Genomic DNA, 12,922 nt, shown 5'->3' with positions numbered 1-12,922 from the left:
CATCCACTTCTTCTCCGGGCTGGATTACTTATCTATGCAAATGTCATCCCCCAGTATCAAGGTTTCAAAATCAAATGCAATATCCAGTCTCAACACCCAGTTGATCAATGTGCACACCTCACTCCAGAATGTTCTCACCCTGGTACAATCCCACATCATGTGTTCTAACGTTCCATCGATATGCATACCCCCCCAACACTGACTTGAATCAAACATGTTTAATTCATACATCCTCACAGGTGCCCAGAAGGTTCGATTCAATAGTTTAATCTGCCTTGTACGGTCACCACCATTGTGAGACACAAGTAGTATGTTTCTGCATATCTGCTCCCACTTAGTCTCATCCATACCAGATGTAAGATTGCCTTTCATAGCCCCCAGCAGGAGGTTGTAGACTGTTGAGGCCAAGTGTTCCTGTCTTGCAATTTGTACAATGGTGTGACCTAGGTCATCCCCATTAGAAGAAATGTCACCCAAAGCTTTGTTCATGTTGCGGAAGTCCCTATACACATTCCTCTCCAAATTGCATTTTGTCTTCAGCCTTGTCAAAGTGACCCACGCACCATCCTCCATCAGGTCCCCAAGCCTTTTCACTCCACCCAGGAACCACACTGGCCAGAAAAATGACCTCCCATTAAACTTCACCTTCCGATTCAACCAGATGGACGCTTTCTTGGGGCAAAGTGCATCTAAGCCAATTATTATCTTTATTATTATTATTAAAATGATCTTAGTTAATTAGAAACTTTTCATTTGTGGTCTTTTCAAATGTATATAAAGGAAGAAAAAATAGAAAAGAGACATCGGTCCATGGTTGCTAGTCATTACCAGGGAAAAAGAATATCTCAGTTTTATCAGGTTTCAAGTTAGTCTCTTATCTACTTCCATTATGTAATTGGGAGATTGTGAATATGAGTTTGTTTGTTTGTCCGTTCATTAGCATTGACCATCTTGTTTCAGGATCCATGTGTTGTTGTGATATTCCAAACAAGGCACCAAAATTGGCTCTCTGCTGAGTGAGAGCTGTGCATATCATCACCAGATGGTGTATCGTTTCTGGCGTCTTGTGGTCTTGGAAGAATCGACAGTGTTGTTCTGTGGATGGTATCAGTCTGGACCTGGCCCATTTGGAGCATGTTGGTATGGTGTTGAGGCAAATTTTCATATAAGTTTCTGTGATCTTCTGGTCTGGGAATATTATGAGATATGTAGGTACCTTGTTGATGGTCCGTATGCCCGTGAGACGTTGGAGATTCATACAGTACTTTTCATTCAGCTTGCTCGTCTTTATCCAGTCGTTTTGCATGAGTTTTCTTTTTGTGTATTGTGGCTGTAAGGTTAACATTTCGATTGAGATATCTTCATCTGTAAGTTGCTTTGTTAATTCGTCTTTCCAGGCTTGCAGGACAAGCCAATCCAACAGATCCTTAGAAAATCCATCAAAGGAGACACTTCCATTTTAAGGCACGTTTTGGTGGTCAGAATAGCCCTCAGCCTTGAGTGGGCCTAGCATATTTGTCTGTGCCTTAGTTCAATCATCCAGAGTCTCCTCCAAGAATGGCATAATGTGGCGCACCGTCAATGCTAAATGATACACCTCACAATTTGGGACATTCATTCCTCCCTTCATCATTGGTAAGTGTAGTTTCCACAATTTCATCAATAGTTTGTTTTCCCAAATATAATTCTGAGACAATTTATCATGCCTACACCACATCACCCTTCTCACCGGCATTGGTAGCATTTCCAAAATATGATGAATTCTTGCAGCAGCAGTCTTCTTGATCATGTTCACCTTACCTCACAATGTTAAGTTAAGTTTTGAATATATAATACCTTGCTCAAAATTCTCCAATGCCAGTGCCAACGTTTGGTTGTGATTGGTCAACCTGAGCAGAATCTGTTCCAGATGACGTGCCAATACATTAGCCAATATCTTCCCATCTGTGTTTATTAAACTAATGAAATGAAATTATATTTTATGCATATCGCCCTCGTATACAAGTGTTTCAGAGTGTTACCAGGCAAAGGGAAGGGAAGAAGGGAGAACAAAAACAATGATCTTACTAGGCCCAGTGACATTGAGAACATGCAAATGCATGGAAAAGGGAAAGGGGGAAAGTGCATGGAAGTTGGGTGAAGTGGAAAGTGCGGAACAGAGGAGAGAACAGAATAAATGATAAGTCAAATAAATAAAGGGGATAAACTGTGGTAGTGCAGCCAGTGAGTGGCAGGTGCTAAATTAGTCAGATAGGGTATATCTGATAAGTGCAGAAGAAAAGTGGGATGGGAACTGTATCGGTACAGTGCAAGTGGTGGCCCAGAGGCAGTGCAGGAGGGTGGCAGGGTGAGCAGGTACCTGGTCCCAAAGGGCAGAAGGTGGCCAGGTGCACAGTGCTGAGAGAGAAAACAGATAAGCAGGGGGGAAGAGGGGCAAAGGCAGAAGCGAAGAGGAAGGTCTTGAGGTGCTTCCCGAACCAGAGATGGTTCTCCTCAAGTCTCAGGGTGGCAGGGAGGCTGTTCCAAAGGGAGGCCCCAGCCAAAGACCAAGATCTACCCCCATCTCGTTTCTTTGAAAAACGACTGACCCTGAGGGAGTTAGAGGTAGAGGAGCAAAGAGCTCGAGAGGGGAGGTATTTACGGAGGTATAGTTAAAGGTATTTTAGACCTAGGCTCCAGAAAGCCTTGAGGACAATGCAGCAGGTTTTAAATTGAATCCTTGTGTCCACTGGGAGCCAATGAAGGGATTTCAGAGATGGAGAGATACGATTCCAGGGCTTGAGGCCAAGGACAAGTCTTGCGGTCCTGTTCTGGATTAGTTGTAAAGGGCGGAGAGTGGAGGCAGGTAGATATAGAAAGAGGCTGTTACAGTAGTCCAACCTAGAGCGAACCAGAGCTTGGTAGACAGTGAGCCTTTGAGGGAAGGAGAGGAAATGTAGAGTACCTCTAAGGAGGTGCAGTAAAACGTTTGACATTGGGTCTGTAGCTGGCCAGTGAGTAGGGACCTTTGTCCAGTTTGAGCAACACAGAAATGTGTGGATGTTGGACAGTTACCTGCCTCGAGAGACGTTTTGAACATATCCTACAACAGCAAGAAAACATTCTCTGGCATAGTTGTGTGTTGATTGTTTCAGATCGGACGGAACCGTTGATGGTAGTGCTGGATGATGTTCTAGGTGTTTTTGTCTCCTAGTCCATTGAGACATACCCTCGATATACCCTGGGGTGGTCTCACATGCTGTGTATCATTCTGGTGTCTGTTGTGGTACGTGTGAGTATTATTGTTGTGAGGGGTGGTGTATGAGTCATTACAGTTTATTCAAGGGTTGGATTAAATAGTTCCTTGCATTCGTTTTGAGCATAACGATAATGTGTTTATTGGTGATTCTGTTTATTGTGTTTGGTGTAGTGTGTTAAGTGATGAGATGTGGTGCAATTTAAGGTGGTAGATTATAACGGTCAGATGGGTGTAAAGCAGACAGCATTGAACAAACATCACTGTGCACTTTGCCAAGGAGCAAATATCACAATGAGAGCCGCCATTAGCAGATACCACAATGCACCTTACCAAGGAGCAAATATCACAGTGAGAGCAACTGTTAACATATACCACAGTGCACCTTACCAAGGAGCAAATATCACAGTGAGCGCCACCATTAGCATATACCACAATGCACCTTACCAAGGAGCAAATATCACAGTGAGAGCCACCATTAGCAGATACCACAATGCACCTTACCAAGGAGCAAATATCACAGTGAGAGCAACTGTTAACATATACCACAGTGCACCTTACCAAGGAGCAAATATCACAGTGAGCGCCACCATTAGCATATACCACAGTGCACCTTATCAAGGAGAACATTTCTCAGTGAGAGCCACCGTTAGCATATACTACTGTGCCCCTTACCGAAGAGCAAACAACACATTGAGAGTCGCCGTTAACATATACCACGGTGCAGCTTGCCAAGGAGAACATTTCTCAGTGAGAGCCGCCTTTAGCATATACCACAGTGCACCTTACCGAGGAGCACATATCAGAGTGAGAGCTACCGTTGGCCTATACCACAGTGCGCCTTACCAATGAGAACATTTCACAGTGAGAGCCGCAGCTAAGAAGAGACCACAGTGCACTTTACCATGGAGAAAATATGACAGTGGGAGCTGCTGACAGCAGATATTACAGTGCGCTTACCCAAAGAGCAAACATTGGAATGTGAATAGTGGGGGACAGATATCAGAGGTCCAAGTGAAGGTAACATAAGCTAACATTCCAGGATACGGCTTATAGCAGGCACGCCGGGGCATAATAGGGCAATACATGAGCGCTTGAGGCCAGTAGCTGAAATATCTTCTGAGCATCTGTCTTGTGCTTGCAATATTTGGCTGGCATTCTGTGTACGTGCCAGGAGGACACAGGAATATTATCCCAAAAAATATCTGATTAATGTAGTCCGTCGGCATATGACTGACTGCAAACCATGAACATAGGTTGTAATTTCTACACTCTGGCACTTCTGTCTTTCTAAAATACTTCAACAATGAATTGTACAACCAAACCTATACAAATGAAGCACTGAAAAGTTACACAACGCGGACACGTTGCAAACCATGTGTCCAGTACATTTCCAGCAATAACCTCTACTTATACAATAGATAACGTGCAACAGAAGGAAGCCAGACCTATCGGCTTTACCAGTGCCTGTTTCACTATGCAATGTTTTTGAAAAAATGATTTCCCAAACTGCACACGGCCAATGTGGTATAGCTCGTACTATTTGAAGCGATGCCCTCTCACCTAATGATTTACATTTTTTGTGACCTACAATCTTGCTCTGATCATCTCCTCCTGTTTAATCAGTGTCAGATACTCTTCGCTAATTTACTCCGAAAAGTAACTTTCCTTCCTTGCTAAATACGCTGAATAGACTGCCTGCAAGTGAAATGTAATGTTCATGTATTTTTTCAGTGAAGATGACAACGGATTAAATATTGGAATTCTTGATATCTTTGGCTTCGAGAATTTCAAGAGGAATTCCTTTGAACAGTTGTGTATTAATATTGCCAATGAGCAGATCCAATTCTACTTCAATCAACACATCTTTGCGTGGGAGCAGGTAGGATCCAAATAATATGTGATCACAATGATAATTGTTAGCCTTTTTAGAGATGCATATTAAGTAAAAAGAAATAGTCTCATTTTGCACTTAGAATATATAGAAGTACATGCTAAAGTGACTGCAGAGTGATCTGTGGACCCCAATTGACCCAAAACATGGTTTATTTACTTATTCAGTAGGGGGCCATCGGGGGAAATGGGTCTAAAGTCAAGGGCCTCATTACAAGTTTTGCTGTGCGGGAATAAAATGGTGGTAATTCCTTTACCGTCACTTTTCCCACACTGCCAAACTACAAGTTTGGTGGTGGGGTTGCTGGAATTACCTGCAGCTCCCAGCTGCCGGTAATTCTGGCACCCCACCACCAATGTAATACCACCGATTTCCCCCATGGTATGGACTCCATGAAATGGGGAAATTACATACACTTACCGGCTCATTTAATCTGACGGTAATTCCGGCAGACCACGTGTATTACCGTTTGGTGGTATCTCACCGGATTTACCAGCAGGATACCACCAAACTGATAATGAGGCCCAAAGGCTTAAATAAATAGTCTCACAATGTTGTGTATGTGGAAATCGTAAGCTAAGATTCTCTTTTAGTTATGTTGACATTTCCCGAAAGCATTCAAAAGTAAATACATATGTTTTATGTATTCATAATGCATGAACACTTTAAATATTTTGGCAAGAGATTAAAACATTGAATAAGACATGCTTAAGTCAGATGGCTGGCATTGAAAGATGAACCACCTGTTTTTCTGTGTGCAAAGGAATATAATACAGTGACAAATTGTCTTTTGGGAGCACAACCTGTAAAATTATGCATCCGTTGAGAATGCAGAAACTGTGGAAAATAACTTTTATGTATGATTAATGAAACTAAAACACAGCATACAAAGTGTCTGAAAAATTCAAATTCGTTGTAAGGAACATGTTATGCAAAAGACAGTTTGGAAAAAGAAAATCACAGAACTGAATAAAAGACACAATTTACTTAGGCAACAATTGCATCAATTTCAGCGAGTGCAATGGTTGGCACAATGGGCCTCATTACGATTGTGGTGGAAAACGGAATTACTGTTACCGCCGGATTACAAGCGGTGGTAGACCGTGTTAGTCCCGATCATTTGGAGTCCAAAGGACTCCATGTTGATTTGGCAGAATTGCTGCCGGCTGTATTTCCGCCAATTTGTCTGGTGTTTGGTGGAAATGTGGCAGATTTTCATGCAGCTCTTACCTGGAGGTAGATCCTCCACCTCTCCACCAAACTTCTAGGATGGCGGTGCAGGAATGCAGCGATAACATGGCAGTAACAGAATTACCACTACATTTTACCACACCGCCATAATCGTAATGAGGCCAAATATGTTGTTATTTTAAAGGATATTTATACCACGCACTTTCACCCCCTGAGTGTTCTGGTGGATCAGAAAATCAAGGGGGTAGGGTAAGTTAGTACGACTGAGTGGGAAAAAGCAAAAGAGAGCTGGGATGTGCTGTTGCAGCTGCAGTTCGGTTTAAACTGTTCGCTGAGCGAAGGTGTGATTTTTCGGTCGGTATTTGTCATGTGCTTTCGTGTGAGGCTATATGTGGTTTGTTTCGTGGTTGCAGTGTTGTGTAGTGTGTGCGGTTTGCTCTGCTTTATAGGTATGGTAGTGTTTTATTTAGAGTTTGAGAGGTGTAAGTGGAGGGATGAGTTTATTAGTGGGTTGGTTAGTGGTGGTTCTCAATCGTACTGAGCGAAGGTGTGATTTTTTTGGTCGGTAGTTGTCATGTGCTTTTGTGTGAGGCTATGTGCTTTTACTAGTTCTGTGGGCCTCGAGTTCATCAAGACAGACTACGATCGTTATGTTCTCCTCTTGTACATCTTCAATTTTGTAGATTATTTGGGTGTCATCTGCGTAGTTGTAGCAGGTGAGGCTGTGCCTTTTGATGAGGTTGATTAGTGGGTCATGTAGATGTTTGTCAATGATACCTTCCCCAGCTGCAGGAACACTCTATACTAAACAGAATTTCCCATAGGGCTTGGACATAACTAAATATATGCAGTTTGCAAACCACACTGAAGATGAGATAGAAAAGGGATCTGGTCTGATTGGCAATTGTTGAAAAGCCCGTATAGGCTGTGAGGGACCAGTGAGTAGGAGAGGTGCAAGGGCATTAAGAAGTAACCGTAGTGTTAGGATGATAGTTTAAGAACAGTGCATTTGTCTTGAAAGCAAGACAACGCAGAGGAACACAGGTTTGAATCCCGGTCCCGCACTTACAGACTGGTCTCTGGTATTAAGCACATTATACAAAAGATGAAATAATTGTGTTTGTACCCCGTGCTAAAACAAGGAGAACCAGGGCATTTTAGCATACATATTACTGCCAGTGCAGTTTTGGAGTTGGCAGAGGTATTGGATTATGGACATTGGTGCTTGATAGTTAAGAAATAACCTGCTGAACGGGAAGCTTTATCACAGCATGTGTCATCTTGTGACATGGAGCATATTCACAAATCATTTGGTTCAGGTTACTGATCTCTTTACAAATCTTGAAAGCTCTGTCCTTTTATTGAGCGCTTCCTCAATGCGAATGTGTGCCTTTGTGCCAGGCAGGTGGTGGAGTGAATAAAAGTGCAGTTCGGAGTCTGAATGCTCACACAATGCCTTCCAGGTCCCTGCCACGTGTTCAACCAAGGCACAATTTCAAAGAAGCTGGCGGAATCCTCTGGTGTGCTCTGCAAGGAGCTTGTGTTGGGTGGATGTTAAAGAAGATGAATGTGTGTGTGTCATGCTCTAGACGTACTGTGTGCTAGGCCCACGGCCTGGCCACATTGTATTGTATTAAAACTTGATAAAGCGCGAACAAGACCGGAAAGGCATCAAGGTGCTAGGCAAGCAAGGGGCATTCAGGAGAACTAGATTATAAGAGATTTTAGGCATTTGCAAAAATAATGAAAGTGAGGGTTGTTGTGATTTTCAGCTGGGAGAGCATTCCATATTGTAGGAGTGAGCACAGAGAAAGACCGCCCTCCCTCACAAGTTCAAAGAAATCGAGGGTTACAGAGCAATGAAAGATTGGACGAGCGGAGAGCCTATAAGGTGTCTGTTTAGATTGTAAAAACTCTGCTACACCATTGTGAATGGCTCGATGCGCAAGACAGAGGGCCTTAAACTTGATACAACTTTTGACGGGGAGCCAGTTAAGTTCATGAAGAAGCTCCTGAGAGTGAGGCAGTCTGAAAGCATTTAGAGGAAGGTGAGCAGCGGAGTTCTAAAGAATCTGCTAATGTTGAAGAAGGAATTCAGGCTGGCCCAAATAGATTCCTTTACAATAATCGATAGAGCCCATAATGGAGACCGTAACAATTTTGGATGTGGAATGGGCTGGGAGAAAGGGGAGAATCTTTTTTAAAAGTTTAAGTTTAGCAAAGCCGGCTTGACAAATTGCAGACACTTGGGCTGTCCTGGATCCAGAAGACATGATTTTTATGCCAAACATTTGACAACGGAATCAGGTTCGGTGCATGCACCAAGGCAGGAGGGCCAATAGTCGGAGGTCCAAGGTGAATTAGAGCAAGCAGAGCCAACCAGCAGCATCTCAGTTTTATCAGCGTTGAGCTTAGGTCAAATTGTGGACATCCAATCAGCAACTGCAGAAAGGCAATTCTTTAATTTGTGAGGTTGATCAGTAGAAGGAGCGTGAAGACTGAAAAGAATTTGAGTGTCATTAGCGTAAGAAAAGAAGTGACTACTGTGACTAGAGATAAGTTTAGCGAGAGTCAACATGTACAGGTTAAAGAGAAGAGGGGGAGAGCTGATCCCTGCGGGACCCCACAGTCTAGAGTAATAGGGGAAGAGTTAATTGGAGGAAGAGAAACAGTCTGAACACAGTTCAAAAGAAAAGATGACGCCATTTGGGAGGGGTTCCAGAGATGCCAACTTTGTGAAGACACTGCAAAAGCCTGTGATCATCAACCGTATCAAAGTCCGCAGAGAGGTTCAGGAGAATGAGAACCCCAGCCTCTCTGCGGTCCTGAAGTAGGACAGTGTCATCAAGAAGAGAAACCAAAACCGACTCAGTACACATACCAGGGCGAAAGCCTGCCTGGAATGAATGAAGCACGTGATTAGTTTCAAGAAAAGAAAAGAGGAGAGTTGAGGAGTAGTAAACGCTTCAAGCTGTTTCATTATTACTGGAAGGAGAGAAATAGATTGATAATTCTCAGCACCAGCAGGATCTAAGTGTGACTTCTTCAGAAAAGGAGAGATCATAGCGTGTTTAAGTGAATCCGGAATGTAGCCGGTGGAGAAGGAGTGCTCAAGCGCCGAAGTAAGAAGAGGGGTGAGTTCATGAGAAAGAGATTGCAACATGTGAAGAGGGATTGGATCCATAGGAGAGCTTGAGTTAAGCTTAGAGAGAGCAGTAGAGACCATGGTGTCTGTCACTGTCAGAAACTTAAAACTGTTAACAGAAGAGGTCGTCGAGGAAGAAGGGGCATCAAAGGAAGGGCTAGGGGTATGTCTTTCAGTGCGTACAGGCTCCCGGATTTTACATATCTTTGCCTTAACAAAGAGCGCAATTTGGTTGCAGAGTGAATAGAGAGGCAGGGGGAGGAGGGACTGGAGCGGTATGTTCCTTCGCCACCCAAAACAATTCCTTAGAAGAGCCACTAGCATTCAAGATACGATCCGCAAAGTGTTGAGCTTTAGCATTTTTTTATGGCGCTTTCATATAGTTTACGTGATGAGACGTTAGCTGTTTTAGCCGCGGAGTAAGGTATTCAGTGCCATTTCGGAGTTCAGAGGAACACCAGGGGGCAGACTTTTTTGCATGAATAATGGTAAGTTTAGAAGGGGCCAAAAGATCTGCAGTGGATTGTAAGGCTTCAATCAAAGAGTCACATGGACTGGTGCCAGCAAGCACAGTTTGATGAGTGATGGTTTTTATAGATGTAGCAATATTTTCAAGAGGAACATTGAGTCTGACAGAGGTTGATGGTCTAATATTAGGCTGAGCAAGGGGGACAGAAAAAGAAACTAAGAAAGGATCAGACCAATACACTGCTAAAGGGGAAATGGACAGAATGCCAGGAACATCTGAAAAAATAAGGTCAAGCTGATGGCCTGCTAAATGGGTAGGGCCATGATTATTAATATGTAACCAACAGCCGGTAAAGGACAACATAGGTTTGGCAGCTTGCTGATCCTGGGGGTTGGTTGGATGAATGTTAAAGTCACCCAGAATAATAATTTTAGGGTGAGTCAAAGAAAGATCGGCCATACGTTGAGAAAAGCAACTAAGAAAACAGTTAGTGGCATAACAGGGAGGTCGATACACAATGAGAAAATGAAAAGACTGATCAGGAGAAACCTGAATTCTTATGAGGAATAGTTCACAAGGAGGTTTATGAGTAAGTTCAATAATGGAGCAGCTCAAAGGTTTCTTAAACAAAATGGCCATTCCACCGCCAGTTCTAGGAGTGGGGCGGTCTAACTGAAACATGTCATATTGAGCAGGAAGCATCTGAATCCTATCCGGTCCAGGGGCAGCATTAAACCACGTGCCTGTGATGCAGAGAATGTCCGGTATGAGTTCGTCCAGAATGGAAAAAGTTTTTTTGCGGTGAGCCACCGCAGATCGGGCGTTGATAAGGAGGCATTTAAGAATGAGAGGGGAGGAAGTGAAGCTCCCCACGGTAGGAGGTGTGGATGGTAACCTAAGTCCAGTAGGCCAACATAAGGTCGGAGGGGCCAGAGGCATAAGAGCGGTACGTGAGTAAATAATTACACGTGGCTCGCAGTTATCCATAGAGGTCTCCAGGGCCCACTGGCAGGACTGGTCCCAGATGGCCACAGAGAGGCTTGCCTTAAACGCCTTCGGTATTCTGTGAATGTCAGTTGATCAACTGGACACCCTGTTGCAAGTCAGCTGGTAGGGTGCCTGGTCATCTTAGCTGCACTGTAATGTCTTTTTGTCGGGGGAATGAGAAGTGATTGAACCAAACTGAATCCCGAAGCAGTTGGTGGACACTGGGCCTGTCTGGTGCAATGTCTCTGCAAGGTCTATGAGGCAGGTTGGCGGTGAAGTAAATGGGTTGTGGTCAACTTGCTTTCTTTCCACCACAGGCAGTAAAGTAAATGAAAGTGCAGGTCACGCTATAGATGCCTTGTGTCTGTCTACTGGGCCCTTCCCCTGCGATTGATGAAATACCTAATCCAAAGGAATCTGGTGGAGCTTGGAGCATTTTGGGGTGCTATGTAAGGTCCTTGTGTCACACAATAATTAATGGAAACACAAATCAAGCTACAGATGCTCTGTGACTGTGGTTGAGGTCTTCACCTTGTGATCAGCTTGTCACTCACTTCCAAGACAGCTGGTTGAGTGTGAGGCAGTATAAATCAAAATTCATCTCTTAGTGCAGCAGAACAATATTATACAATATGGGACAAAATAATATCTGGCAGACTGCATCCGGTATGTATGTGCACTATGATAAAGTAACAGTGGTCATACCAGACAAAGGTGACTGGGAAACTGTGTGGGGGTCAGGGGGGACAGAGGGAGCCACCTGCTTCATGACGGGACGCCAGCAGAAGGGAAATGGGGGATACACCAGAGCTCCCGCAATCCTTGTAAAGATGGTAAAAGTGCACCAGAATAAACGTGTCACCTGAAAATCATCACCAGTGGACAATCACCCTCTTCGAAAACTCACATACACTACATAAACACAGGAAGGTGATATAGCCAGTTCCCAATGATCTTCTTAGATCGCTGGGTAAGGCAGTAGCCATGACGCTTCCGACTGACCCTGACATGATGGACAAACATCATACAACAGTACAAATTCTTCACTCATTTGAAGGCGAAAAGGGGGAGAATTGACTCGCAAGTGGAGGAGGTGGGCAAAAGGGGCCAGTGCCAATCAGTACTGGGGGACCCCAGAAGGAATCGGCCAGCCAATCAGGAGCCTGATTACCCCAATCACCCTATTATTCACAATATGAAAGACAGATGTGTCTTTTCTTTCCCTGCACCCTGCCCTGTATGCATAGAATGATGTGAGTGGCTGACATGGAATGCTGTGTTTGAGAATGTAATGTTCTGAATGGTTCTGTGAATGTCATTTGAGAAGATGGGATGGGTCGACTGAGAGAGGATGCTGGTGGATGTTCTGTCCATGTAACTTACCTGATGTGGCCTAAATGTATTCCTGTGCCCTATACTCTGAGCTGGAACTCAGTAATGACGTTTCCTGTTTCTACACTGGTATCAGTGTCATGCTTGGCCAGGAACCCAACTTAAGAACAGCCAATTTCCAATTGCTTTTTTGGGGAGTGGATGGAATTTCTGGAAACTGGTGTTGCAGTGAGAGAGAGAAAAAAGTAGTGTTGTGGGAGAAAGGATTGAAATGCAGAGAGAGGGAGAGGTCGAAGCTGGACGAGGGAAAGCAAGACCTTGAGGAACAGGTGAGAAAAAGGAGGAGGCAGAGGAAAAGGTTGAAGTTGTAGGAGGAAAAGCAATATTTAAAGGAGGAGGATAAAAAAGAGCCGTGATTGCTGTTTGAAGAAGGGAGAGCAAGATCTGGAGGGGAGATTAGCCAATAGAGGACAGAATGGTCCAAAGCAGTGTCAAAGAAAACAGGCTCACACTTGAAATTGTCTAGATGGTAAACAGGGGTTTATTCGTTAGCTTGCAAGTAAAGGAGCCCACACACACAGTCCAGCCCATTCCAAAGCCACCCAACTACCCAAAGCCACCTTCCAAACCTGTTATCCTTATAGCCGCGTGATCACCTGACCGCAGATA

The 12,922-nt window shown here is 44.0% G+C and overlaps 1 protein-coding gene across 4 annotated transcripts in view; it reads left to right on the top strand.

Annotated features, from left to right (window-relative positions):
- MYO3A (myosin IIIA) overlaps positions 1–12,922 on the top strand; it is a 2,295,212-nt gene that overhangs the window by 1,127,799 nt on the left and 1,154,491 nt on the right. For all 4 annotated transcript variants that reach the window (XM_069648154.1, XM_069648153.1, XM_069648152.1 and 1 more), the window contains one exon: positions 4,970–5,117. In XM_069648154.1, coding sequence (XP_069504255.1) covers positions 4,970–5,117 — 148 coding nt within the window. The remainder of the gene's footprint in view (positions 1–4,969; positions 5,118–12,922) is intronic.

Source organism: Ambystoma mexicanum, chromosome 2q (genome assembly GCF_040938575.1).
Source record: "Ambystoma mexicanum isolate Mex_15411 chromosome 2q, UKY_AmexF1_1, whole genome shotgun sequence".
Taxonomy (NCBI): domain Eukaryota; kingdom Metazoa; phylum Chordata; class Amphibia; order Caudata; family Ambystomatidae; genus Ambystoma; species Ambystoma mexicanum.
This window is presented reverse-complemented; position numbering and strand designations above follow the sequence as displayed.